The sequence below is a fragment of the Phalacrocorax carbo genome, chromosome Z (genome assembly GCF_963921805.1).
Source record: "Phalacrocorax carbo chromosome Z, bPhaCar2.1, whole genome shotgun sequence".
Taxonomy (NCBI): Eukaryota; Metazoa; Chordata; class Aves; order Suliformes; family Phalacrocoracidae; genus Phalacrocorax; species Phalacrocorax carbo.
Genome location: NC_087548.1, coordinates 54,766,194 through 54,793,889, shown reverse-complemented (window position 1 = coordinate 54,793,889; position 27,696 = coordinate 54,766,194). Strand labels below are relative to the sequence as shown.

Below are 27,696 nucleotides of genomic sequence, written 5' to 3'. Positions count from 1 at the left end.
TCTGTCTCATTAGAGATATTTGAAGCTCGCATGTGGGAAGTAATCAGGTTATCATGTCTTATTGCAAGCTGGTGATTTACAACCACAACAACATAACAAAGTTAAAAGTCAGTCCTCAGAGGCATGCCAAATGTGCTATGCAGGACACACTACTCACTCAGAATGTTGGTCACGGATCAGCAAAAAATGGGGCTATTATCCCATTGTCTGTTCTGGCATGGGATTTTTCCTGTTCTGAGCTGAAATCCAGGGTCTTGCAATTGATCACAATGCACAGAAATTTTTTCAGGTAGTTAGAAGGGATTAGAACAGGATAAATATCAGGGCTTTTTTCTTCTTTTTTTTTTTCTTCCTTTTTGGTGTTTTTGTTGTGTTTTTTTTTTTTTGCAACTTACCTATGTATCTGCTGGCCAGAAGTGTAATTAAGTTTCTCCATCTTACTACCTGTTCTTTATCTTCAAAATCAGAAAAATAGCCTGACGGATTCCCCATCAGTTCAAATCCTAAAAATGACACAAAAGATCAGTCTGCTTTTTTTGTGAATGCTATGTCCCTTGATTAATGAAGGGGTTATTGCGTTACCTGAAACAAACTTGTTAATGAAGAGGCACCATTAAATGGGCTTTCTTTCCTGTTACTACATGTCCCCACCAGGAATATTTCAGATTTGAGGTTGCTCATGCTTGTTCCTCGTCAATTATAGTAATCAATACTAACACTTAACATCATAAACTAAAGGCTCAGAGGAAACTTCAAACAGTGGATTTTTGCAGAAATTCAAGGGAAGCTGTGCCTTGAATATCTGCTTCTCTGACGCTTTTAGGTACATGTTAACGGGTAGTAAGCTTTCTCTTCTTCAAGAGACCTCATTTCCCAATTCATACATCTCAAACTGCTGTTGAAAGCAATGTAAAACTATTTGTGATTTTCTTAATTGCCATAACAGTGTTTTGCTCACACTGTTTACATGAGGTAAAGGCAATTAGGAAAAAATTGAATTTTTACCAAAATCAACTTTGGCAAACCTCTCTAACAACCTTCTGATGACTGCAAAATATGGGCAAACAGATGCAGCAAGTTGTGGAGGCAGGGAGCTGCCCTTACCTGGAATTAACTTATTTTCCCACAGACGATCCATAAGGTTATCCAAGGCAGTAAAATTGTAGTGAAGTTTCCCATTCATCACGCTGAAGAATACAGGTAATAAAAAGTACAAATGTAAATATTATACCAAAGGTGGCACTTGGTTGCAGATAATGGGTCAAATGGCTGCCCTCTTTTGGCTCTCAAAATTTACATGTAACTTGGGTTCTTGGAACTGCACACAAACTTCCTTCCTCTAAAGTAACAGGTGTTCACCATAAGCAAGTCATGTTTCCTGTCCAATTCATGCCCTCTTCCTATTTCAGCAGCAGCAAGCAAAGCAATATAATGAGCTTGCTTGCTGAATTTTTACTTTTTAACAGAATATTAAGATTTCTAACCCTTTGCTGAAGTGAAATTTACCTAGACCTTTTTTGGCTAAGCTGTTTTCTTCGGTTTCCATTTGATTACCTACTGCTAGGCCAGCTGGTTTCCACCTTGTCTCATATGCAGTCTTTCTTAATGTTCTCTTAATTTGCAATATATAATATAGCTTTCTTAGTAGCACTTCTTATGGGTTTAGGTCCAGATGAGAAATAACTTTGTACCTTTCAAAGAATGCTGAATTTATGCACACAATGTCTGTAATTTTTACTCTGTTGTTATCATTGCTTACTACTTCTCCTGAACTCCCAGGATCTCAGGCTGCAATCCTTCTACTGAGCTTTGAACACATATGTTCAAAGATTTAGGAGTAGTTCCATGATGCATCCCTATTTGTCAGTGAATCTTGCCAGAGCACAGGTAGTAAAATCTGGACGCGGAGTTCTTTTACCCAGGGAATGAAAACTGGTATGTGCAACTTATCTATGATAAATTTGGAGATATGCTTTAAATTCCCAAAATGCTTTTCTTGTCCGGTATCCAGTGAAAACAAATATAACTTATATGTGGATCAGTGTATGGTTTCCCATAACTTCTGAACATGTGGCTTGATTTAACTGAAATCTGACAGGGCAGGAGAAGTTTTTCCAGTATGAAGTGTCATACAGGAATTAAAAATGAATGTCTGTTGACAATATTCTGGCAGCGTGACCTACTGACACCTGGCCCAAGGCACAGCCTTGGCCTGGTGCCAAATTCTGACCTCAGTATGCCCTGAGCAAAAGGCTTTGTAAGCACCCTTAAGGTCAGTTCAGCCCTGGTCATATAGGAGAGCTGATAAAGGTCTTGCCAGCATCTCTCAAACCTGATTTCTCCAGCCTTGCCAGAAAACTACACCTGATTGCTCTGGTACAGTGCAGCCTGAGCTTTGCCTCAGCTGTCTTGCCCACTCTTTCCTAGGCACCTTGCCTCTGCCTGGGTGGAATGCCGTACAAGTGAACTGCAGGTGCAATGTCCAAGGTATGATGGAGCATTCCTGTAAGTGATCAATGCTAGTAAGACATGCTAGGCACACCAGATAAAAAGTGAGAATGGGACAGTCAGCTGATCTCTTAAATCAGTGCTAGGCTCTGTGCTGAGATTCACAACCTGTTTCTTTCTGTGCCTTCCCATGTGTTTCTGAGCCTCTTAGGCTGAGGTGCTTCCTCTGTGCTTTCTTGCCAAGGGAAGGTTTCAGTGAAGAACCTGTAATAGCAATCCCAAAGTTCTCAGAGAACGATGAAGAGCTGACAGAATTGCTTAGTGAATAAAGAAAGGAACTGTGCCACCTGAAGAGGACAAATTGGCATCAGCATCTCTGACTATGATCTAGAAGAGGAAAACAGGTCAGGGAAAAGAAATGTAATGCAAGCCATATCCACTGTACCAGCTCCACCTGTGATGTAACCAAGCACAGAGTCTTAGCCCCGGTATGGTCACACTCTTTTACCGAAGACCTGAAGCTGGCTTTTCTTTTTCAAAGTATGTCCTACCACCATGACAGAAATTGTCATGTCTGCAGCCACTGATGGGCTTGCAGTTCCTGCCAGAGCCAAGTGGTGCAGCTGTGAAAGAACCAAATAGCAGAAAGATACTTATTTACTTTGGTATCCATAAGAGCATTTTAGAAGTTACTGTTGAACTAGATGATGGCAATTTGGAACTGGGGGGGATGGTTTTAGCTTAGACAGAGGTTAAAAAAAAGTCTGACAGTACTATTCCAAAGTTCAAAGACAAATATTTTGCTGCAAAAGGTAGCTCTGCTCCCTCAGATGCATTAACTATTTCCAGTTGTACCCTGTGTTCTACTGAAATATTTGCTTACATGCACACTTACAGTCAGTGAGCATAAGAATGATTAACTCTACTGTCTTGTAAACACTTTATAATGTCATTTAGATAACAGTAAATAGTGTCTTCCTGACTCCAGTCTAAGGTCTACACAGTACTATGTGAAAACTTACGGGGTAAATAAGGCCTTCTGTCTGATGCATGTACACTTAAGATCCCAGCACATCTACATTTTTTCTTCTGTATCAATTAAGTAGCATTTAAAACAGAATGCCATTGCTAGCCATGACTGAAGTGACGGTACATGAGGTCCTGCATTATGTGTGTAGAGGGACTTATGTCCTCTGGCTGATCTGTCATTTTCTGAGAATCTTTCCTTGCTTGCAACTGGATTAGGGAGCATGGTCCCATTAATAATTACTTGACTGATAGGATTGCCGTTTTCTCAGATCTTGATCTTATCCCTAGCCATACTACTTTTCTGATGTAAAATTGGTGATTTTTTATAACCTATACAGGTACACTACATTTTGGGTTGCATGGTTGCATGCCATGTGGTGTCTGGAAGCTATGCTGACTGCCGCACATGATGCACAGCAGGAACTTCACAAGCTCGTGTTATTTACAAACGTCCTGGCACCAATGCCCTTATAAGCCCCAGGCCTGAGGCTGCTATAGTCCAGAGACTGCTGCCTGCTGGTGAGATGTCTTTCCAGTCTTTGTCATGGTCTGTTTGATACCCATTTGTATGTGCTGCCTGTTGAGAGCAACAGCCGTGCAGTGAACGTTGAAGAGCAGCCATGAGTACTGACAGGAATCTGCTGGCTGTCACAAAATCTTGTTGCTCTCTTCCTTGAAAAGGCTTGCTTTGTGGGCCATCCTTTGTTGAGTCAAAGGTTACAGGCCCATGTTAACAGCTTTCCACTGCCCCAATTTACTGGAGTAAGGTTTTTCCAGTACGGTAGGAAATTATTTTCAGGTGCATAGGCAGCTACAGGATAGCTTCCCAAAGCATTGTAAGACAATCATGTTGTGCTTCTTATCCATGCCACTTTCAGCCTACTCCCATTCACAAACTTAGCCTCTTGGGAGGGCAGGGGTAAGCTAGCTTTGGCTGTCAACACCCTGCATCACAGTCAGATCTACTCCAGTTAGCACAGCTGTGGATACTGCTCCTTAGCGTACAGCTACAGCTTTCACCCTGTGCCCAGAATCTGCTGCTTTTCTTCTGTCCTGGGTTGATCCTGTCCAGGGATATAGTTGCACACCCTGGAAAGCAAGTGCACACAGACATTGGACCAAGTATCTTATCTACAGAGAGGAGAGCAAGAAAAACACAGGCAGGGAGTGTTTCCATTCCAGGTAATCTTCAGTCAAGTATTGAATGTCTGATAACACATCAAGCTAACTTTTTCAAACTTTATTGTAATGTACAAAAAAAATTCCTGGGATAGGAAGCCTTGTGGCTGACCCCTGTCAGAAGGTTACAACCCGTTTAGGGACTCAAAGGTAACAGAGCTTTTCTACTGAAGAGAACATTGTCTGGCCTAGGGAGAGATGCAAACGACATTTTAACACTAAACAAAACTTTTCAGCAGGGTATTGGTTGCCCTCAGACTTCAAAGGTGCACTCCATGAAGGAGCCACCTAAAAAGACCCTGCTCCACAGGAGGCTTCCTGTGTTACAGCCTTAGAGAGAAGCGAAAGTGTGGTTTAAGATACCAGCCTGCTATGGTGTCTGGTGAGATAACGATCATATTACATACTGCTATACATTCGATAGAGATGCTTAGCTGTGTGCCAGACCGTCTTTGTCCAGCCTGGTAATCAGTTTCCTGCAAACATAAAATCCCTTGGCCATGGTGCCAGATTGTGGACCAATGGTAACACAGTCACAGTAGTTCTGATGAGTGTAAATATGCATGATAATTAAAATTCCCCCTCTCGAGTAAATCAAGAGTAAACAGTTGTTCCAGTAGGTGACTACTATCAGGAGCATCCTTAGATAGTGTCCCAAGGAATTGCCTACCACCTTTCCAGAGTCTGTGATGCCATTTTAGGGATCATAAAACTCTAGAACAGATACAAGTGCCTGTCTAATCTGCAGAGCAGCTCAGCGTCCAAGCCAAGATGTTCCCTTGAAAGATGTAGGAACAAACACTGATAAGCTATGCCAGTTCAAACTCTTGCTGCTACTAGGTCCTCCAGAAGCAACTGTCTTCAGAAGTAACTGTTTAATTTCTTTAGCCAGGAAAGCAGGCTGTTGAGGTAACATTGAAGCATGTAAGTTGTGAGCACAGCATCTTCAAGATGAAGGTCAAAAGCTCTGGATAGCAAATGTCAGCAAGTTTATCTTTTCCAAGACTGCAACTTGCTGCCCTCCAAGTCCCTCTTGCAACAAAAAAGGATCCTACCTCCTTGTTTTTTACTTACTTTTGCAGCTATGAGGAAATGAAGCCAGTTTAAAGTTCAGGCTGTTATGAAGACCTTGTTTGCTCGAAAACCATCGTCTACATAAGCTTCCTGTCCTGCTGAGTATTTTAAAATACTCCAGACCTTAAAAGCAGGTCCTAAGGGACTGTAAGCACTCTGGAAATGACACCTCAGATTATATGAAGGGCAGAATGGCCTTCATTAGCATTCATCTTTCCAGAGGCTGCCTTTGCAACAGTTATTGCTGCAGGTTTCCTCAATGTCAACCAAAAAAAACCCTACTAGATTGGTATTTCAGGTTTAAGCACAAGATCATTAATGAATAACTACGAAATCAGCCGGCTCCTGCGTTATTAATAAACAACATTTCCCCCTTCTGAATTCGGTGCGAGATGACAATAGAGTACTCATTCACACCAGAGCTAATTCTACCATGTTCTTGCTCCACTTGCTCTTGCAAATGGAGATCATTACATGTATGGTCATTACAGGTACAGTAAATCGTCTCTCTTCCATGAAATTGCCATATCCCAAAATACCCACGATCACTTGACCTTTTGCAGGTTCATGAACACTGATTCTTTCTCCCTGACAATCCTCAGGCAAAACACAGCCTGTGCTTTTCACACATGATCTGCAGACCAAAAACCTCATTCAGAGGCTTTTTCAAAGTTGCAAGGCCAAAGGCTGCTACACCCACACTAAGAGCTGGCATATTTTATTGCTTCCGGGTTTATTTATTAGCATGAATAATCGTCTGCTTTTGATTCTCAGCTATATCATTTGTGTAAGTGGGGACTGAAAATCTGCTTGCTTTATAATTATGACACAGCTTCTGCAGAGGCACAATGCCGAAGACTCCAGTCCGTGCTGGGCTCAGAATATGCATAATTCACTCACCCTACAGTGTGAATGAGTCAGCCCAGCAATAATGGGAGGATGCATTACAAAACGACAGAGCCAGGCAGCATCCAGCCTTTGCTGATGTCACAGCTTGTCACAGTTAATCCATCCACACAACCAACCAGCATGATACATGCGCAAAAAAGACAAATCTTTGTGGTTTAGGAAGAAACTGGCTTCAAAAATGCAAAATACAGTATCTGTTATTTATTGGACATCACTGTCTCTTCTATAAGCCAGCCAGGAGGCTGTGCATTGAGCTGAATCTTTTTAAAAATACATAAAAATAGAATTGTCTTTGATTTATACAGCATCATAATTAGCTTCTTTCCGCTTTGAAATTGGCTTTATTTGACCTTTACCTTGCAAAGCAACTCAGAAAATTCTTGTTGTGATCTGGCTAAAACTTACACGCACAGAAGTGCAAGCAAACAATGAACGCTTTCAAGCTGATGCAAACCACGGCCTATGATTTTCTATTTCTTACTCAGCCTGCTTTTGTGAGCACAGCCTCAGTCCTTCTTTCAGCAATGAGCGTGCTGTGTGTGGGGGGAAGAGAGAGAGAGGCAGACAAAGCATCAACAGCTTCCTGTGCCGAGGTGAGTTAGCTTGCTAGGAAAATATTGTTCGACTGTTGTGTCTCTTTACCCCCCACTTCCTCCCCTTTTAAAACAAATTCAAGATGTAAAAAGGGAAACAGGCTATGAAAGCATAGCAATTTAGGCAAAGGCATAAGGTATTTTTGTATCTGGTCTCTTCAGACATGCAAACATCTTCAATCAGATCATCTAGGCATGGATAATTTAGACTGTTGTGAGATCTTGTTGTGATCCCTTGTTGAGATCAGTTGTGTCTACATTTATTTATGAAGGGAAGTAATCAAATAATGATAAGGTGAATCCAGTAGCAGGAAACGCTTTTTGTCTGATTCTTCACTACCAATTTAAAGGCTCAGTCAGTGACGGAAAGGTAGGCTCAGCCACTATATGTAAGCTGGGCTGCTAGAGGACACCTTTCTTTCTGATTGAGTTTGATGTATGGGAGTAATTTCCTCCTGCATGAGACACGGCTACAAGTAAAATATTCGTTGTGGTTTTATGCTGCTCTTGATTACGGAACTCCAAATAATAAAATCTGTAAGTAAAGTTTTGGAAAAGGGATAGGCAGACTAAATCCATAATGAAGATTAAAGGGTTACTTTTCAGATGCACAAGGAAGAGGAATGATGACCAAGTGCTAAAACTAGCTTGCTTCAAGGACATAACTCCTTTTGGCACTGCCTGGGAAAGCTGTCACTGAGCTTTTCTTCCCAAGCAGCAGCAGAACTGTTCTCTGTATGCATCCAGCATTCTAATTCAAGCACCCAGCCTAATACTACACCTTCAGTAATGAGTCTCCATGGTACATATTTCACTTACTGGTTTCATTTCACAGTACTGTTAGTGTCACTCCTTCATTTTCACATCATTTTCTGTTTATGCTCCTTCTATTCTTTTGCCTGTTAGCTGTATGTGGAAATATAGTCTAAAAGTATGTGAATCCAACTCTAGCACAGGACAGATTATTTACTGTTGTGTAATATCACAATAAGGAGCTGGAATGATTGCCCTCCCTGCTGCCAAATATGCAAAAAGAACCGACTTCAACAATGCTCTACTTAGTCTGCTCTGTACATCTTGCAAGCACTCAGGTTGCTCATAGTTCCACTCAGATGCTGTAACTGGACCTGAAATTTTACATTAATGCAGAGTGTGCTACTTTTATCAGATGTTTAACTTTTTCCAACTTATGGTTCTCAAAATCCGTTTCCACTTGGTGAGATCCATTTTGAGGAGCATGTAATGGGACAACTAACAAACAGCCTAAGAAAAGAAAAACATAAATACTGAAGGTGTGAAGATTTACAGCTAGACTTCTCAGATGATGTACTTCTCTAATGCCTAAGGTACACATAGCACACGGTGTCAACAAAGTCCAGCTGCTGCTGGATCTATTTGCATGGCAGGTGTGTCTTTCTATACCAGTCCTTGCCTGCCCACAGGCAAGTCTATGTCTGACTTGAATATATCACTTATTTGCAAAATGAAAAATGGAAGAGGTCTTCACTAAATGATGCTGAGTTATTTTCCTAATTTACTGATGTTTAATAGCTTATGATGGTGAAAAGGCACAATGAATATGTCATCCACTGTCTTGCTTTTCATCTCGCAGAATTTTCATGACAAGGGTTTCTGAAACTTTAGAACTGAAAAATGAGCGCTGTAACCCAATCTGAAAGAGCAGCTCTTTAAATGGCATCTCAGTGTCAGCTTTTGGCTCTTGAACGTAAAATATATCAAACCCTCTTACAATTGAGGAGGTAAAACTAACCAATTGCATTTATAGACAGTTTTCAGTGAGATGCAAACCTACGCACCTCTCCAAACTGAGAGCTGATAATTCTATTCTGAACCTGGTTTTGGCATTACAATTTAGGTTAGCGATGTATTAAATATGGCAGCGATAGCTCTGCCATCACTAAACATGGTCTTTATGTTCATTTATATCCCTTTTTACTTCTTTCTTCCCCCATCCCAAACAACTTCCACTAATATGAAAAATACCTCCCTTTTCAGTATAAAGGTATGTTATATGCTGTGCTTATGAAACCTGAAAATTCACCTCACAATGCAGTAAGAAATCCTCTGTTTCCTTTGCACACAGAAATGGGTTTTGAATATCCAGTTAAGATTACACATGAATGCAAGGAATGGGTGAAGAAGCTTCAGTATTCCTGAGAGACTATCCTTCCTACAGTAAATTTCCCTCTCAGATTTACAGATGTCAGTAGTAACGTTCATCCTAAACCAATCAATAAACAGGCTTTGGTTCCACAGTTCTGGCTGTTTAGGGATGAAACAACAGACAGTTTTGTTTACTTGGCAGACAAGATCAGACATTTTACACTCAATACAAGCTGAAGGTATGTAAAGTCTTCCTAGACTTAAGATTTATTAGCCAAGACCCCTCCATGATGTACGTTAATATAAATCCTTTTTCAAAAGACACAGGTCCATTAATGACCACAGACAGCTCAACACTGTGGGTAAGGACAGGTCCACACACTGCCTATCCTAATCCCACTTAACATATTTTTTGTCTAATTGAAGTAAGTACACAAAACCCCTGAAGCTAAGTCAGGACTGCATTTCTGTTTGATCTCCACATAGTGCAACTGGCTCTATTAAAACAAAATAGCAGGGGTGAGTAAGAAGGCAGAGATTACCAGCACCTGTAATGTAATGATTTTAAGCTTATCTTCTACCTGTGATTACACTTTACAGGACAAAGATTTTTTCCAGTGCTACTATTTATTTATGTTATCTGACTGTAAACACCATTGGAGTAATACCATTGGACAGACCCAACCCATATCACAACAGAATTTCTAATCTACCCTTGTAGAAAGCTGTGCTCCTGAGGAACTGTGCTACTGTGTGCTGATAAGAAATCTGTTGTGGAACTACTGCAGCGACACTGTGCCTTCGGTAAGTGCTAATCAATTGGTTCTGTGTTTGTAGTGGGAAACAGAAGGAGGGATGCATAGTAAAGGATGGTCTTACTCAGTTTTGAATACATATATTTGCACTGAACTTTGAAGAACTGAATTTCTCCTGCAGCAGGGACTACAGAAGATATTTTTAAAAGAAAAAAAAAAGCTAATCAATAACTTGTCTTTCCCCTCCCATATACACAACATTTTTAGCTGCACTGGGCACTTGCCATAGCGAGAGAAGGAATGTTAGGTGTGGCACACAGGGGCTTTTAAAACAGTGGATGTTTATTTTTAGTGCTCCCATCTTTCCCATTTAAGAGCAACCAAATGCGTGCTTTTTAGGCACATCACCTGGTCACTATGGTATAAAGGTAAATTGTAGGGCTAATTGAGGTTTCAGGGCATTTTAAATAATGAAGACATTAGTCTTAAGTCTTTTTTATAATTCACTGAATTTATGAACTTGCACAGAAGAATTTATGAACACCTGCACAGAAGGAAGAACAAGGCTATTACATTTGTACTATGTACTTTTGAAGATTTTGTTATTGATTGTAGTCCAGTAAACAAATACTTTTAACCTACCCTGTATGACTAATTTAGCATTATTTTTTAAGTTTATAATTAAGTTAACAGATATGAATTGTATGTAGTAGTGCCATGAATTGTTCTGAAATCTTCTGAAATCCTCAAGTAAATGTGTCAACAAAGTCAAATACGTTTTATCTCTTTACAGCATTTACTTTATAAACACCCTCAGACAGATTTGCTTTTAACCTTTTGCAGTTCTTAATCCGGTTAATGTTAGGCATCTGTTCATAAGGATAAATAGTAAGTCACACAAAGGAAAATCATATGTAAACTCTCCATTACTGGTCAATGGTCATCTTTTTTTAATGTAGTTTCTATTCTTAAAGATAGGTGTTCCATTGTAGCATGTCTTTCAGTTATTTCGGCCAGTGTTTCTTAAATACACACTTGAGCATTTGACATGGAAAGACAATCTTTTTAGAACTTAGTCCTGCTTTGTTAGTGTCGGTGGAACTCAACCAGGAGGCCAGGAGCTGTGCACTCAGAAATTATTTTGGACTGAAGCCTTGATGAATGGTTTCATGCTAAGGAGTGTAAACTAGCATCTCCATAATTAAAGCACTGATGAACCTTCTGCTGTCGGAACTTCTGCACATTGACTAAAGCTTGTTCATCACAAAATGTAGTTTCATCAAAACTAGATTATTTTCACAACTGCTAGAGACAGAATAAGAGACTGCTTCATTTTGTCACTGGTTTTCCCCACATGGAATTGTCCTGTCCAGAGATATTTAGCCTTACTTGAATGGTGCCGTGCCTAGATAGTGCTCACATATCTAAAAATCACAATTTGAAATTTCTTTCTTTTAAAATTTCAGGAAGTGTTATTTTAAGGCTAGCTTGAGGCAAAACAAAGTTAGACCAATTCTATGTCGTAGGGGTCAAGGGATAACCTGAACATCCTTTAATAGTCTTAGGAGCCTGGTATAGGGAAAAGTGCTTTTGGAGAGAAATGCAGAGAGGTCTCTTTCAAAAAAATGTTGTGTGGGGCAAAACCCAATTATTCTGCAAGTTCCAGGATTGCAAATACCTGAAGCTACAGTTTCCAAATACTGGAAACATGTTGTAAGGGATAACAGAGTAGGCAAGCTTACTTTGGTCCTAAAGCAGAAGACATACACATTTTAAGAGGTCATTAGAGAAGATGACTCTTTGTTCTAAGAATTAGGTAGCAAAATGGGTAAAAGGACAAATTTGATAGACTGAGTTTAAGTCACTTTATCTTTAAGAAAGAAACACCTCAGGCCTGAAAAGAAATTAACAGAAGCAATAAAGCCATCTTCTATTCTGTGGTGCACAAGACCAAACAGACACTATCTCACTGCCACCAGTGTGCAAATTTCATTATGGAGATTAATGCACTACTGCTTCCCTTTTATTCTAAGAGCTACCTTGGGAATGGCAAAGGGACAGGAATGCTTGACAAGACTTTGTACAGAAAAGGGTCAAGAAGGAGGATTTTACTAAGACTTAAATGACCTTCTTAAGCTTTTGGGATTAGAATGTCACAACTACTGTCACCAAGTTTGAGTTCTTGGAAACAGCCAGTAGTTTTAAGAATCCATGACTAGTTTAGCATCACACAGGTGAGATGTGTTTCCCTTTCTGTTCTTTCCTCATGCTGTTTTGACTTTTCATTTCCATAATTTTAATGTTTCCTTTTTATTTTTAATGAGCAGCAAACAACTTTTTGCGCTGGGATAAAAGGCAGTGCTGGAACCTGGCCCCCTGTAGACATGCTTGTGCACTGAACCCCCCTGCAAACTCTCCTGCTGGCAGGGAAGGAGGAGCCATCTTTGTCTATCTGGCAACACAGGCAGTTTTTCAGGCCTCACACCTCCCACTCTCAGATTCTTATTGCACCTCTGTTCATGTTCTACCTTGGTTGAGAAACATACACATCCCTTCATCCCTTAGCTTGTAGGCCAACTGAATGCAATTCCTGTGAGTCCTGGCCGTGTGCCCAATCTGTTAATCTACACTGCTTAGTATCCATTAAACATTACCTATCACCTTTGCTGAGAGGAGGAGATGGATGACTATTTGTCATTTGGATAGGTCTGCTCCTATCCAAAGAGCTAAGGTAATAGAGAGGGGACTTGGTCATTTATATACTTCACAAAGAATGAACAGAAAGTCAGTCTTTGTCCTGCTGATCTGCCTACATTTTACAGTCTTTGGTTTACACAGAAGCAAGAGAGATCTTGTGATCTGAATGTCCTGACGTGTAGGAATGGAACTCTGACCTCCAGCAGTCCCATCCTATGCATTGAGCAGAACAGTACTTATTCCAGCCTGCAAAGTGCACAGATCTCAGGCAAGACTGCAGTTCTGTTCTTACAGTTCGAGTATGTAAAATCAAAAGCTAATGCTATATGAGGACGCATAAACCAGATCAATTCTCGGACGAGAAACAGCTTCAAAGGTCAGAAATGTGCTAGCCTGAACTCAGCATAATTTTTGGATCAGCATTAGTTAATTAATAATCTTATGCATTATTTAAACTCAAATCCTCAGCGAGTGCTGCATATATATCCAAGTTTCAGAGCAGTACAAGTGACAACACACTACCAAGCAGCAAGCTCAAGATTCCGTAACTACCCGTTCTTCCCTTGAGGAATATTTAGCTAATAATTATCCTTTATGCAAACAGAGCAATGCCTGACTGAAGACTTTTCATTCATTCCAACGCGCAGAAACAGAGCTGAACATTCCTGTCAAAAATCTATCCAGGTAAGAGATATGCTTCCCCTCCTACACCTCTGAACTCAGGTTTTGTTTCTTCTTTGCCTGTTTTCAAAGGTGCAAAACCGCCTCTTTTCCATTATTTTTCACAGTGGTGTTGCTTTTTAAGTCTTGTCACTCTTCTGTTCTTCATAAATATTGTAGATACTGTGCAAAGGTTTATAAAACATGCAGTTAGCTGCAATTGGTATGGAAGCAATCTTTCCTGCAAACCCTGGTCATTAGAGTTCAAGACTGGCCATTTGGCTAGTTTTTGTTTGTAACTAAGAAAAGTTGCCTATATGAAGCTTATCTGGTTCTCAAATTATTAAATTATTATTAAAACTGAGCATTTTGTTAGTGATTAAATATGAAAAATTTCCAAAATTCTCCAAAATATTGTCCTTATTGCATGTAGTAAAATCAAGATACCAGGGAAGACAAGAGCAAAACACATTAGAATGTGTTATCAATTTGTTTTGCTCTACAACAGCTTAATGTGACTAAACAAAGTCCAGCAAAACCACACAGCAGAAAACAGAGCTTAGCGTTTAGCTTTGTGACTCATGACTAAGGTCTTGGAAAGCTGTCTTGAAAGATTTTTTTAAAAAACAGACTTTCACTTGGATCAGGTACCTTTCCAAAAGCAAGAAGTCTGATTTTTATGAATATTCTTTGACCCCAGAGAAAATGTCTTTTTAGTGGTCATGTGCTAGGACTCTCCAGAATAATAACAGCCTTTAACTGCATTCCAATATTTTGACCAGCACGTTCTGGAACCCCTGAACAAAACCAGTCCCCAGAGAACCAGTGAAACTATTTTATCATTTATTTCCAAGGTCTGATCATTCCCAAAGGTGATCTGATGGGCCAGCCTTAACCACAGCTGCTGGCTGACTGTGTGAGTTCTATTATAGCCTGCTCATCACCTCCAGGATTGTTGCATGACAGTGGCTGTCATCTTACTCACTGTGACACTGGACTGAGAATCCTTGGGAAAATATGAATTGAATCTCAGCTGCTGGTGAATGCAGGCATTCTTGAGAAAGAGCCTAACTTGCCTTGGAAATCCTAGATCAATTTATAGCTGGAAGTAGAAGTTCTGGGTTGGAGGTTTTAATTAGAAATACACAAATCTAAAAGATTGCTTGACTCCTTAATATAGCAGTGTTAATCTGTAAAGGACTTAGATTAATGTGTTGACTTTCCTGGTAGAGACCAATGAACTGTAATATTTTTTCCTCATTCACATTTGGATTAGCTTAACATTGAAACTCAAACTGAAAATGTTTTGAAGCCACAACATTTTGCCTAGATATAGTAAAAAACTAATAGCCCATCAAGTTTCACATGAAGAAAGAACCAGTTCCTGGCTAGGGTTTTTATGCCACCATAAAGGGTCAGAATGCACTGGGACAGAGCTTCTGGGTGCTTTCCTCTGAAAAAAGTCCGGTTTGCAAGCATAACATGCCTCTATGCACCATGAATGAGGCTAACCAGGGATTTTTTTTCAAAACCATGTTAATACTCAAAACCAGAATAGTAATGTAGTTACAGTCATTAGAGAACAAGAGAGGTTTCTTACAGGCAGAAAAGGTTGCTGATATGAAAGATGAGTAACATGAACAGTTTAACTCCAAGTGTTTTAAATCAAATGCTTAGTTAAGCTGATGTCTCTCATGTTTTTCTGTGATTTATGCAACAAAAATATAATGAAACTTCAGAAGATAAATACAAAACCTGCTTTACCCTCATTAGTTTTTAGCTGATTTTTCACCATTTAAACATAGAGAAAACTGCAAGCATCACCTGGCTCAAACCATACAAAGGGCTCTATCCTAACTTACGCTTGCAACCACTATTTCAGCAAAAGTGATTTTAGTATATAGTTGTGGTACACTGTCTGACTTCTGTCCCAAATACAGCATTTAAGAGATCTCCTTAGCATAGAAAGGTAGGCTCAAGGCTCACCCTGCCTACCCCCTCTCGGGCTTTCTAGAGATACAGCTTCAGCTTTTCTGGTGGACGATCAGGATGGGGAGACAAAAGGAAGCATCAGAGTTTTTTGGGTTGTGCTGTTTTACAAAGAACAACTCATCAATCCAGAATGGTTATACATGTACCAGCAGAAGCTCCTTGCCAAGGAATCTGCACAAAGAAATGCCACTGAACATGTTGTGATGAATGTTTCCTCCCCTGCAGAGAGAATTTGTCAGGTCAGTGGCACGGTAAAAAGACAGGCAGAAAGGTGGGACTAAGGCCAGTTGGAAAGTCAGCAGCTTGTTTGGCTTGAGTAATTCTTTGCTTTGTTTCTCTTTTTCACAAGATAAACTGAGTCACTGCATTTAATCTGAAAGAATGAGTCGTTCAGACAGTGTTTCTGCTTAAGCAGGGGAAAAAAAGAAAAATGAAGCTTTTCGCTTCTGCTCATATGGTCATGGGCAACCTGAAAAAACTTAACTGTGAAGATCCCAAACACCAAAATACAATTAAAAATAACCAAGTCCACTTTTTGTTGTAATGATATGGATTATACATACCTATATGAATGTGCACACAAGTAACTTTCACTTGTGTTGAACAGTTGAGAATGTTCCAATACCAAAGTCCAGTGCAGTGGATAGACATGTCCTATGCTATACGCTGCTTCACCTGTGCATCCCTGCTAAGAAAGCTCTTTCAGCAAGTGACGGGAAGCCTTCACATCAATAAAATGTAAACGTTATGTTCTGTGAAGCTCTGGGGAGTGAGGGGGAGCCTGAAATAGAGGTTGTCCCTTTTCTTATAAACCACTTAGTATGGGCTGAGCTGAAAATGATCCAGTTCAGAAAACCAGTAGAGGAATCTATTTACTGACACCCCTAGGGCTTCTGAATATTCCTCGAATACTACCAGCATGGAAGGATGGTATTGTATCTCAGTGCCAGAACGAGAAGGCTGGAGTCATCTCATGTGCACAAGGGTAGATAGATCTGCTCTCCAGCCTCCTGTCTTTGGAGATGGCAAGAGCTTTGGAAGCTCCCATCTCTCTGCTAAGCTGCACAAATGTGCGTGGCATAGCACCCAGCCATGGCAGAATCTCATTTTCTTCAGGTGAGGCAGCTCAGTTATTACTGAGCTACAGGCATCACAGCCTGAGAATTCTTGGGTTACACAGCTGAAAAGTGTTTTGCTGGCATCAACATCCCCTCCATTATTTCATGTGGCTTTACTATGTTCTAAAAGTAACATTTAAACTCTAAACATTAAACATTAACAGTTTTTGGAAACCAATAACATCTCATTTCAGAGCTGAGTGTTTTACAGCTAGCATGTTCATTTGACATGGATTCTGAAAATACATTTAGCAGAATAAATTGTTATTTACAGAAAGGAAACTCTTATTTTCAAGAGGAAAAAGAACTGAAGAAAATATCTCCTATCAGCATCTGGCTGTGTTTTAGCTTGAATGTATTTATTCCACCAGGAAGGTTTTTTTGACCTTTGTCTAAAATGCTTCAAAACTTCTGAAAAGATATATGCCACATCATGTCAGCTTTTTTGTTGTTGTTGTTGTTGTTGGCTTTTACAAAAAGCTACTGTTCCGATTATCCAGTAAGGCAGTGCAGCTGGGATATATTACTAAATTATAATTTGTACATAAGATCTCTTAACAGATTTCCAGAGAAATTATATTCCAATAATCCTATGTATCATCCCTCAGGAAGCTGCAAAAACAATGCATATGTGTGAATTTTAATGGAGGGGTTTTTTGCAAATACAAATTACTTGCAACTAAATTGTGTGAGTATAGAGAGAGGCAGACAGCAACTGTACACTTAAATATATTGGCCTAGTGTACAGAAGCCGATGCAATCTTTTTTATGTAGCCTATCAAAATCAGTCGCTGGATACGGAACTGCCCACTAGCTTTTAAGTATTTAGAACAAGGACACCGTATTTATTTCTTGGCTGTCTGAATTCACTTGGCTGTAAGAAGTGGGTGGCATTTGAACAGAACTTGCTGTCCTCATGCACAAGCCTCTCATTCTTCAAGCTAATTTAGGTAAGACAGGAAGTGTTGTATTTTTGCATCTTAAAAAAGAGTTTATTACAGTTGCTAGCATTCTGTGTTGGTAAACTTTAATCATATGCTCTTAAGTAATTCTCTTGGTGTTGCAACTTCTTTTATCTTTTCTCTCACCTCTGCATTCTAACAAAGACTAGGTCCAACCAATTTCCTGTCCTAGCGGATCTTGCCTAGCATAACCATGCAGTACGTTAGAGTCTAAAATAATTTTGGCATTACTGATAAAAAAAAGCCATCAATCTTTCTCAATAATTACATTAAATTGTAATTAGTTTTCCCTTATGATGGAAATAAACTTTACTTACAAACATAAAGAAACTTATACAGAGGGAGCTAAAACCTATTTAGACTACTATGCAGGTCATTTTCAACTTGGACAATCAGTCCACACATGTCTAATATGAATTTCTTTTCTGCCTTCTACCAAATTGTGAATTACATACCTGTAACACTTAAACATCCTGTTTCAAGTTGTGGTTGAACTTTGCATGGCCTTAGAAATCACACTGTGTCATTTAAAATAATACCTGGGAACTTGTTTAGGACTTTTGTACGAACTACAGATACGTATCTTCTCATTGTTTCCAATTTCCTGGCAAAAGGTATTTGTTAAAACCTTGAAAAAAATTTCCAAGCAGGATAGCCACTCTCTATTTGAAGTCCTACAATAGAAAGTTCACAGGCTGTTCATTTGCTTATCAGTTATTCTTCCAGTTGGACCCATACACCCATTTTTTTCCCCAGCTTGTAATTCTACATTTTAACTAGGTGTCACCAAAGATTAACAAATCAAAATACTCTAATACTCTTCTTTACAAAAAAAAAACTTACAGAGAGAATAATGACTTCTGTCACTAGAGTCTAAACTCAATATTAACTGTTAAAATAATTAAGATATATCAACAGAATACTGTGCCAGTGAGTGTACTTGAAGTTTTAGGAAACTGATGGGTATGGCTTCTGTCTCTAGATACTGAAAGAGGAAAGAAACAGCTTTTACTTTTAAGTGAAGACAACTTTGACATTATATTGCAATGTCACACCTGGCATCAAAATGCTTTGTTGATCTTGGCTGTTTATGGCACTGGGAGAAGTTGGGCTTGAGAAGCTCTTCTTTCCTAGAGATTCTGCATACTGTTGTACGAGCACATACTCTCTTCTTCTAGGTCAATATGAGCCATTCCTTATCTCCCTTATCTTCTACTTATATACAGGCATCCACTCTTGGAAATCTCTTCTTTCTTTCCACCGCAAATCAGAACACAAGATTCGCCAGTTGGCATAGTCTGTTTGACATTTTCCACCCTTCTGTTCCTATTTTTATTTTTAAACTGTTTAAGGTAGGGCACTTGCATGCTATACTACTTTGCCTCCCAGTCATGTCCCCACCTACCCCCAAAGGATTTATGAATGCATTAAACTAAATGTCAACTTAATTCGACAATTGAGAAAAAATGCAGAGATTGAATTTGGTGAAAACAGTTGTGTTCACAGAGGCAAGAGACACTAAAAGCACCTCTGTCTGGAGAATACAAATTTTCCCAGTCTTTATGTATCAGAAAACTGACATGCATGAAAACCATAGAAAACACAGCTGTGTTTGTTCTGCTGCCCACCATTATTTCTTGTATCTTATTCGCTGAAGAACAAAACTAGGGTAACTATTGTTTCAAACCTGAAAATACTAACATGTAGCACTGTTTTGAGATGGTAACAAATTCCATCATGGTGCATGGTCCATATGTTGCCAAAGTGATATTTGTGAGGAGATGTTTATTAATTAATGGAAGCTGCACATCAAAACAATCTACAATTCAACAGGTTTGTGTTATGTAGCAGCTTCTAAGAGTCCACCAATGGTTTGTGTACAAATTTTTGCATAAGACTAAATTGTTGCTCTCCAGAAAACTGTGCTTTACAGATTCTACTAGCAAAATTTTTCTCCTGTGCATTTGGGACACCTGCAGTGACAGATCACTATACTACATGCGAGTTCCACATCAGTGACTACAAGATGCACTATTAGAAAGACTATAGCCTACCTGACTAGTATACATGTATTTCACACCATCATGGGCTGCCTCTGATCAGAGAGACCTCTGTGGTGGAGCATGTGGAAGAGCTGATGGAAATACATGTTGTACAAAGAAATGACCAATTTAACTCCATTCTTCCTTAGTAAAATGAACTGGATTCAATCAAATGTACTCTTAAATGTCTGTAAGAAAGAGCTCAACCTACAGATTTATTTCATAGTGTTATGTGTCACTGGAGCCCTGTGGTGGTGTTATGGTTGGGACAATGCCTCCTTAAAAGCACAATCAGGTGACAAACTTCTAGTGTTAAGCATTTGTGCTAAGAAAAACTTCATGAACTGCAGCTTAACAGCCATTTTCTTCATATTGCAGGAACACATACATGAAGTAAACACTACGATGATGGAAAGACCACTTGAAGCGACCAGGATGGAAAACAGCACCTCTTCCTGCTTTCTTATGGAAAGAAAGACTCGTGTCAAGATTAATAGGAAAGAAATCATGCTAGCTAAGCTGAGGAAGAGCTGCTCCTGCACCCCAAAGAAGCTCAAGAACTTTGTCATGGACTTCCTTCCTGTTTTACGATGGCTTCCCAAGTACCAGTGTAAAGAGTACATTTGGGGGGATGTTATGTCTGGGTTAGTAATTGGGATCATTTTGGTGCCTCAAGCAATTGCATACTCACTGCTGGCAGGTCTGAAGCCCATTTATAGTCTTTACACATCATTCTTTGCCAACATCATCTATTTCTTAATGGGCACATCCCGTCATGTCTCAGTTGGTATTTTCAGCTTGATAAGCTTAATGGTAGGACAAGTTGTGGACCGAGAACTTCTCTTGGCTGGGTTTGACTTGAATGATGATGCCCCACCAGCCTTGGGTGATGGCTCTCTGCAGAATGACAGTCAGTCCAACACAACTGCCTTCAACCTTACAATTGCAGGGATGAATGCTGAGTGTGGGAAAGAATGCTATGCTATTGGCGTTGCTACAGCCTTGACATTTGTGGCCGGAGTGTATCAGGTAAGTGGTTGCTGACATCCAGAGGCAAGGTATGAAGTTCCTAAAGCTTCTTTGCATGACCTAAGCTTTGGTTTGACTCAGTTTCAATGAGAGATACAGCATCAGTTCACTTGAATGGCTTTGGACTGTTTTCTCCAGGAAGCCTAACTGCAGGCAACTCAGAGGAAGCATGAGGTCGGCAGTTTTCTTAGCTAGAGGCATGTATAGGTAAAACAAGAATTCTGCAAGACCATTAACATTGCTGTGATACTCTACTGCCTCTTGGCCTTGCTGCTTTCAGGGGACCATGAATCCAATACAGATCTTACCATGAGGGAAATGCCCAGGTAGCTGTGTACTTGAACAATGAAGAAATAGTTCACAGGATCACAGAGGGTAGGGGTTGGAAGGGACCTCTGGAGATCATCTCATCCAACCCCCCTACACAGCTACAGCAGGGGGCACAGGACCACGTCCAGGCGGGTTTTGAATGTCTCCAGGAAAGGAGACTCCACAACCTCCCTGGGCAGCCTGTTCCACCGCTCTGTCACCCTCACAGGAAATAATTTTTTTCTCACATTTAAGCGGAACTTCCCGTATTCCAAGTTGTGCCCATTGCCCCTTGGCCTGTCATTGGGCACTAATGAAAAGAGTCTTTTCACATCCTCTTGACACCCACCGTTCAAATATTTATAAGTATTGATAAGATCCCCCCTCAGTCTTCTCCAAACTAAACAAACCCAGGTCTCTCAGCCTCTCCTCATCAGAAAGATGCTCCAGTCCCCTGACGATCTTTGTAGGTCTCCACTAGACTCTCTCCAGTAGTTCCCTGTCGTTCTTAAACTGGGGAGCCCTGAACTGGACACAGTACTCCAGATGTGGCCTCACTAGGGCAGAGTAGAGGGGGAGGATAACCTCCCTTGACCTGTTGGCCATACTCCTTTAATGCATCCCAGGCTACTGTTGGCCTTCTTGGCTCATGGTCAACTTGTTGTCCACCAGCACTCCCAGATCCTTCTCAACAGAGCTGCTTTCCAGCATGTCAGCCCCCAGCCTGTCCTGGTGCATGGGGTTGTTCCTCCCCAGGTGCAGGATCTTGCACTTGCTCTTGTTGAATTTCATCAGGTTCCCCTCAGCCCAGCTCTCCAGCCTGTCCACGTCTTCCTGAATCGCAGCACAGCCTTCTGGTGTATCAGCCACTCCTCCCAGCTTGGTATCATCAGCGAACTTGCTGAGGGTGCACTCTGTCCCTTCATCCAGGTCATTGATGAATATATTGAACAGGACTGGATCCAGTACAGATCCCCGTATTCTGTTAATTCTACTCAGAACAGTTCAGTATACAGCTCGGAATAGAAGTAGAATAGTTCAGAATGCGCTGCTCGGTGTTTTGCTAGAGGGTACTATGTTCTACCAAACTGCTGTTCAAAGATAGTTCAGAAACAGAAAGGAAAAGAGGGGAAACAGATCAACTGAGCTACTTTTTACACAACGGCCGTGCTGGACTCTTTGAAACTTACCAATATGCTGCCCATCACAAGGATATCAAGAGAACACAGAAGGAAGCACAATGAACATACTTACCTATTAATGTGTGTGTGTGTGTGTACATATATATACATTTATTATATATATAAAGAAAGCGCTAGCTATCTTCCTCTTAACTAAGAAATTTCAGGTCCCATTTATGAATAACAAAATGCCCTTGTGAAGCTATATTTTCCAAAGCCATCAATGGAAGGAGAAGTAACTAGTTAAAGACAGTATCCTGGGATCTGGGAAAGTTTATGTGCTCTTCTGCGACTTCTGATCTTAGGCATGCCACAAAGACTGTCTGTGCTCCACTTTCCCTTCTGTTCAGAGGGCTAAAATTAAAAGCTGTTTAATATAACAGTGCCACTATAGTAGGGATCTTAGCTGCTGTCATTCGAGTTCTGTTTACAAAGCAATAGCCTTAAGTTTTAACTCTATTCACTTTAAGACAGAAAAAAAGAAAATGGGCTTTGGTATAACAGAAGCAGTTTTCGATCCACTGCTCTTTTGCATGGGAAGTAAAATTCAGACAAGCCACTTCAGTGGAGTCACTTCAGACCAATATTTGATTGGCCTGTCTCAAACTCCTCATTCACATCTTGGGTTTGTACTAACCCACACAGTAAAAGGAATCATATGTTTTAAAGCAGACTGGAAATATCAAAGGATAGTTCCTATTTTAAGATTCAAATAGTCAAATGCTATCTGCCTCCACCTAGTTCTCTCCCATCTGTACTTAATCATTTGCAGCACCATTTAAGGCTCATCTTTTTTTTTTTTTTTGTGTCTCCTCAGGTTCTAATGGGAATCTTTCGTCTGGGTTTCGTATCTATGTACCTATCTGAGTCTGTACTAGATGGCTTTGCAACTGGTGCTTCCTTAACAATTTTAACAGCTCAAGTGAAGTATCTGATTGGGATAAAAATCCCACGTAGTCAAGGGCATGGGATGCTTGTTATTACCTGGATTAATATTTTCCGGAACATTTCTCAGGCTAACCTTTGTGATGTCATCACAAGTGCCATTTGTATCGTGGTGCTGGTCACTGCTAAGGAACTGGGAGATCGGTATAAGCATAAGCTGAAATTTCCTCTTCCTACAGAGCTTGTAGTTATTGTTGTGGCAACACTGGTGTCACACTACGGGAAGTTAAATGAAGTGTATGCATCCAGTGTTTCTGGAGCTATTCCAACAGGATTTATTCCCCCCAAGGTACCACATTTCAACTTAATGCTCCAAGTCGCTGTAGATGCTTTGCCTCTTGCCATAGTCAGCTTTGTCTTCACTGTATCCCTTTCTGAGATGTGTGCAAAGAAATATGCTTACACCATCCGAGCCAATCAGGAAATGTTTGCTGTGGGGTTCTGCAACATCATTCCTTCTTTCTTCCACTCTTTTGCAACCAGTGCAGCTCTGGCAAAAACACTCGTCAAAACATCTACAGGCTGCCAGACTCAAGTCTCTGGAGTAATTAGTGCAATGGTGGTTCTGCTGGTGCTGCTTTTCTTGGCACCTCTCTTCTACTCCTTGCAGAAGTGTGTTTTGGCTTGTATCATCATTGTCAGCCTCCGAGGAGCCCTGAGGAAGTTCCGAGATGTGCCAGCACGGTACCATGTGAATAAGGTGGACACGCTTGTTTGGGTTGTTACCATGTCTGCCTCTGCCTTAATCAGCACAGAGATAGGGCTATTGGTTGGCATTGTTTTCTCCATGTTATGCATCATTGTTCGGACACAGCGGCCACGGACAGCCCTGCTTGGTCAGATCCAAGACACCAGCTTTTATGAGGATGACTTAGAATATGAAAATCTCTCTTTGGTTCCAAGGGTCAAAATATTCCGTTTTGAGGCCCCACTTTACTATGCAAATAGAAACTACTTCCTAAAGTCTCTGTACAGATTGACTAACTTAGATCCGAACCTAGAAGCTGCTAGAAGGAAGAAATATGAGAAGAAGGAAAAGCAGCATCTGAAAAAGGGGGATCACACAACTAATGGACTGGGCATCAGAGAAACCACTCTGCAACTAGTTCCTAAGCAAATTGATTTCCAAGCCCTTGTTGTAGATTGCTCTTCCATCTCATTTTTGGACACCACTGGAGTTAATACTCTAAAGGAAATCCTGAAAGACTACAAGGACTTAAACATTTCTGTACTCCTGGCTTGCTGCAATCCCTCAGTGATAGACTCTCTGAAAAGAGGAGGTTACTTTGGGAAAGATTTTGGAAATATGCAGGAAATGCTGTTCTACAGCATACATAATGCTGTGCAGTTTGCAAAAGACCAAAAGCTTCCAGCAGATTGCTCGGTTTAATCCTGTGTCTTCCTTGATGATTCACTGAAGTGACATGCAGGGGGGGCAGTTTGCAATAATTAAATTATCAGACGCACTGTTGGCTGTGTACAGCAATGGACCTACAAGTCATTCTCCCATGAAGAGCTCTGCTGTTTGTCAGATGCCACATAGAAGAGCCACTGGGGATGAAGTCCAGGACCAGGATAAAACAGGTTGGATTATTACCTGCATCTTCACTTTAAAATGCAGGTGATATGCAAAAGGGTAGTTTGGGATTGAATTCCCCCTTGTGCCATGATCATGTGTGACCCAACATATACATCACGAGACCCTTGTGCTGGAAGGTCTGTCCTGTGTCAGATGACCCTGCCAGCGGCTTAATGGCTGGTTTGTGTTAACAGGGCTAAGCCATCACCATGAAAATGCAATCAATCTAGCATCTTGGACACATAATGATTTAAACTGTGGCTTGCAAGCCCTGCTCCTTCCATCATTCTAGGTTTGCATACAAATCATATATTCCCCTGTCTGCATACAAATAAAATGTATAAAATATTGTAGAATGTAGCATGTCTCTCCACCGTGGTTACATAGCCTTAATGACACAACCTGCCACAGGAGAAGAAACAGGTCCATCACAGGTTCCTCTCAAAACCATCATTTCCAAAAATTACTGCTAGAGTCACCTGTGTTATTGGCTTCAAACTGTGGCAATTAGTTACTGAAGGTTGTGATATGATGCTGGAAGAAATATGACTCCGACGCATAATTTTGTAACTAGTAAGAGGATAAACAGGATTAAGAAAAATTAATGGCTTTAACCGGCAGTGACACAGATATATGGGTAGTTTTACTACCCCGTGGTGGGCAGATGCAATTCCAATTCAGGGACACATAAGGACCATCAAACATAAAACCTCAGAACTGTGAAGCAGCACAGCATATTCTTCCTACAGCTGTCTGCCTGGGTGCAAAGAGAAACAGGAGAAAAGAGGGTAGGGTGGGAAGGCAAATGTGTGATCTGCCTAGAGGGGGAGTGATGGGTCAGTCAGAACTGCCTGGCTGGTCTTCTCTGATGCAATGCTAATGAAACTTTACAGTAGCATACCCAGGCCAAGTAAAGGGACCACAGCTTTGTGAGCTATATATCCCCATATGCTGGAAAAATTCCACCACTGTTCGTACATACTACCGACATTTTGGGGTATTTTTTTCTCCTGTTGTATTATTCTTTGATTTGAGGTCCACTAAACCATATTCTCCAGGCCTGGGTTACTTTCTGTAATAATCTGCGTTAACTGCTGCTCATTCTGCTTTGCGTCAGACAACACCCACAGAGACAGTTGTGTTGTTATATATGCATGTTCTTTAAAAATAAGCACAGATTTAAATTTTGATTGTAACACATTCAGTACTCAGTGTTCTGGCCCATGGAATTGGCAGAATATCATCTTTCATACTCAAGCTTATAATTACCTGCACAAAAGGTAGGACAGCTGCCTTATCTTTCTCTCCTTGTTCATGGCTGTTTCACACACAGCACCAAGCACGGAAGGAAATCCTATCACAGCTGTGCCTCTTACAATTAGCAGACTCTGGAAATACGTTCCATGTATGCAGAAGCCATTTCTCTGCTGTGCCATTTCAAAAAAAAAAAAAGTCAGATCAACACATTATATGACTTGCCTATTTCAACTTTTCAGGTCATTGAATGAAAGAACACTCAAACTGAGGTTCTCCAGGTACCCCAGAGCCTGTCTGGCTCTCAAGAACAAATACTTTTTTAAAGGAAAAGCAGTGCATTCCCAAAAGACAAAATAATAAATGTCTTCACAGGGATTGAGAGTAGGACAATATTAGGTAAGTAATATAACACTGACATTTTCATGCACTAATTTCAAAAAAGCATATCAGCTGCACGCTCTTAGTACTGTCAGAGCAGTAAAACCAGACAGAAATGTCTGTCAAGAGATTAAAGGATTGACCATTGGCAGCATTCTCCTGCATAAAAAAATTTAATTACAATATTCTTTAAATTGCTGATTTGGTATGACTAGCTTCTTTCTGTCATAAAAGCAAATGGGCAGAGCCCAAGGATAAAGTATTGCTTTTTGTCTGCTTTTGTTTGTAACCATTCTTTGATCAGGGAATATCTCTTTTAAGGTCCCACCATGGCTTACCATGAGGAAGTGGGTTTACAGGAGTTACTGCCAGACAATATCAATATAGACACTCTTAGGCTGTTGTGCCGAAGCAAGCTGCCATTGGAAGTCAAATAAAATTGTTTCAGTACAAAAGGACACATATCCTAACAATCTAGACTTCTTTTGCTTTTATTGGTCAAGCTACCAGCCTAGAACATAAAAGAAAAAAATGCAAAAAATACCTCTAACTCTAGATGAATCTCATTTTAAAAGGGAAAAAAAAAAAAAGAGATTACAATGAGAAATGTATCCTTGCACCAGTCTCTGGAGAAAAATTAAGAGATGATGCCCTTCGCTTATCCAGCAGGCCGAGAAATTAAGAGTCAGAAGTGTCTTTTTCATTATATTTAATGTAAGAATGGCATCAAAGCGCACCTAAACAAAGAAACTTGGCTATGCGTTGAGAGTGGGAATAAGCTTTAAGATTTTTACTAGGAAGAAACTATTGACTAGAAGAAACCACGAGAACAATTTTCTGTTTCAGTTTCACTGGCAGAGCTGGCTCACGATGAAGTTGTGGTGCTGGACAAGGTCAAACACAGCAGGGAAGCAGCTTTCAGTGCTATGATGTAGGGGATACTGGGAGACTGTAAATTATTTCTAAGGAGTACATAAAAGGTAACTGAAAAGACAAGCCTTTTTTCTGGCATGTTTATATTTGCAATACTGCATTATACCAAGATTAAGGGTATGAAGATTGGAAGTGTTAAAAACGGCTGATTCTCTTCTCTCCTGTTCTACCAGGAATTAGGTACTGTGACTTGGAGAGTGGCTGGGGATGGGCTTGTAATTCCAACTAGGTTAATGTTAAAATAAAATTATTATATGCCTTTTAAGAAGTGTTATATCCATCATGTAGATTGACTATATTTTTGTTCACTGTGGTGCTTTGTATAAATCATGTATCCAACAAACTTTAGTACTGCTACATAAGAACAGGAAAGGGTTCTTGACTTGTGGATTGTGTGGGTCCCATGGAGCTGGGCAAAGAGTTGGGAATCTTCACCTCAAACTCTCCTGTGTGGTCTATGTGTCAAAATGTCTGTATTTATTGGCACTGGTAACTAACAACCA

General features: G+C 40.3%; 2 protein-coding genes across 5 annotated transcripts in view; one reads left to right on the top strand and one right to left on the bottom strand.

Moving 5' to 3' along the window:
• IDUA (alpha-L-iduronidase) overlaps nt 1-27,696 on the bottom strand; it is a 47,428-nt gene that overhangs the window by 13,848 nt on the left and 5,884 nt on the right. For 3 of the 4 annotated variants that reach the window (XR_010370732.1, XM_064439313.1, XM_064439312.1), the window contains exons 3-4: nt 1,105-1,187; nt 396-503 (exon numbers count right to left, since the gene is read on the bottom strand). Coding sequence is in view for 3 of the 4 variants with exons in the window: in XM_064439313.1 (XP_064295383.1) it covers nt 396-503; nt 1,105-1,187 (191 nt within the window). In the remaining variant the exon portion in view is untranslated. Of the gene's footprint in view, nt 1-395; nt 504-1,104; nt 1,188-25,894; nt 26,053-27,696 lie in introns of all 4 variants that reach the window. The other variant, XM_064439315.1, reaches the window with a different exon arrangement.
• Nucleotides 13,322-25,918, top strand: SLC26A1 (solute carrier family 26 member 1). The gene is made up of 3 exons (XM_064439311.1): nt 13,322-13,492; nt 19,961-20,611; nt 22,919-25,918. The coding sequence occupies exons 1-3, from the start codon at nt 13,403-13,405 to the stop codon at nt 24,434-24,436; spliced, it is 2,259 nt and encodes a 752-aa protein (XP_064295381.1). The 5' UTR covers nt 13,322-13,402; the 3' UTR covers nt 24,437-25,918.

Coding starts and splice junctions, on each gene's coding strand:
- SLC26A1 (XM_064439311.1), top strand. CDS start 13,403: ATGCAAACAGAGCAATGCCTGACTGAAGACTTTTCATTCATTCCAACG. Junction 13,493..19,960: donor CCTGTCAAAAATCTATCCAG/GTAAGAGATATG, acceptor TTCATATTGCAG/GAACACATACATGAAGTAAA. Junction 20,612..22,918: donor TTGTGGCCGGAGTGTATCAG/GTAAGTGGTTGC, acceptor GTGTCTCCTCAG/GTTCTAATGGGAATCTTTCG.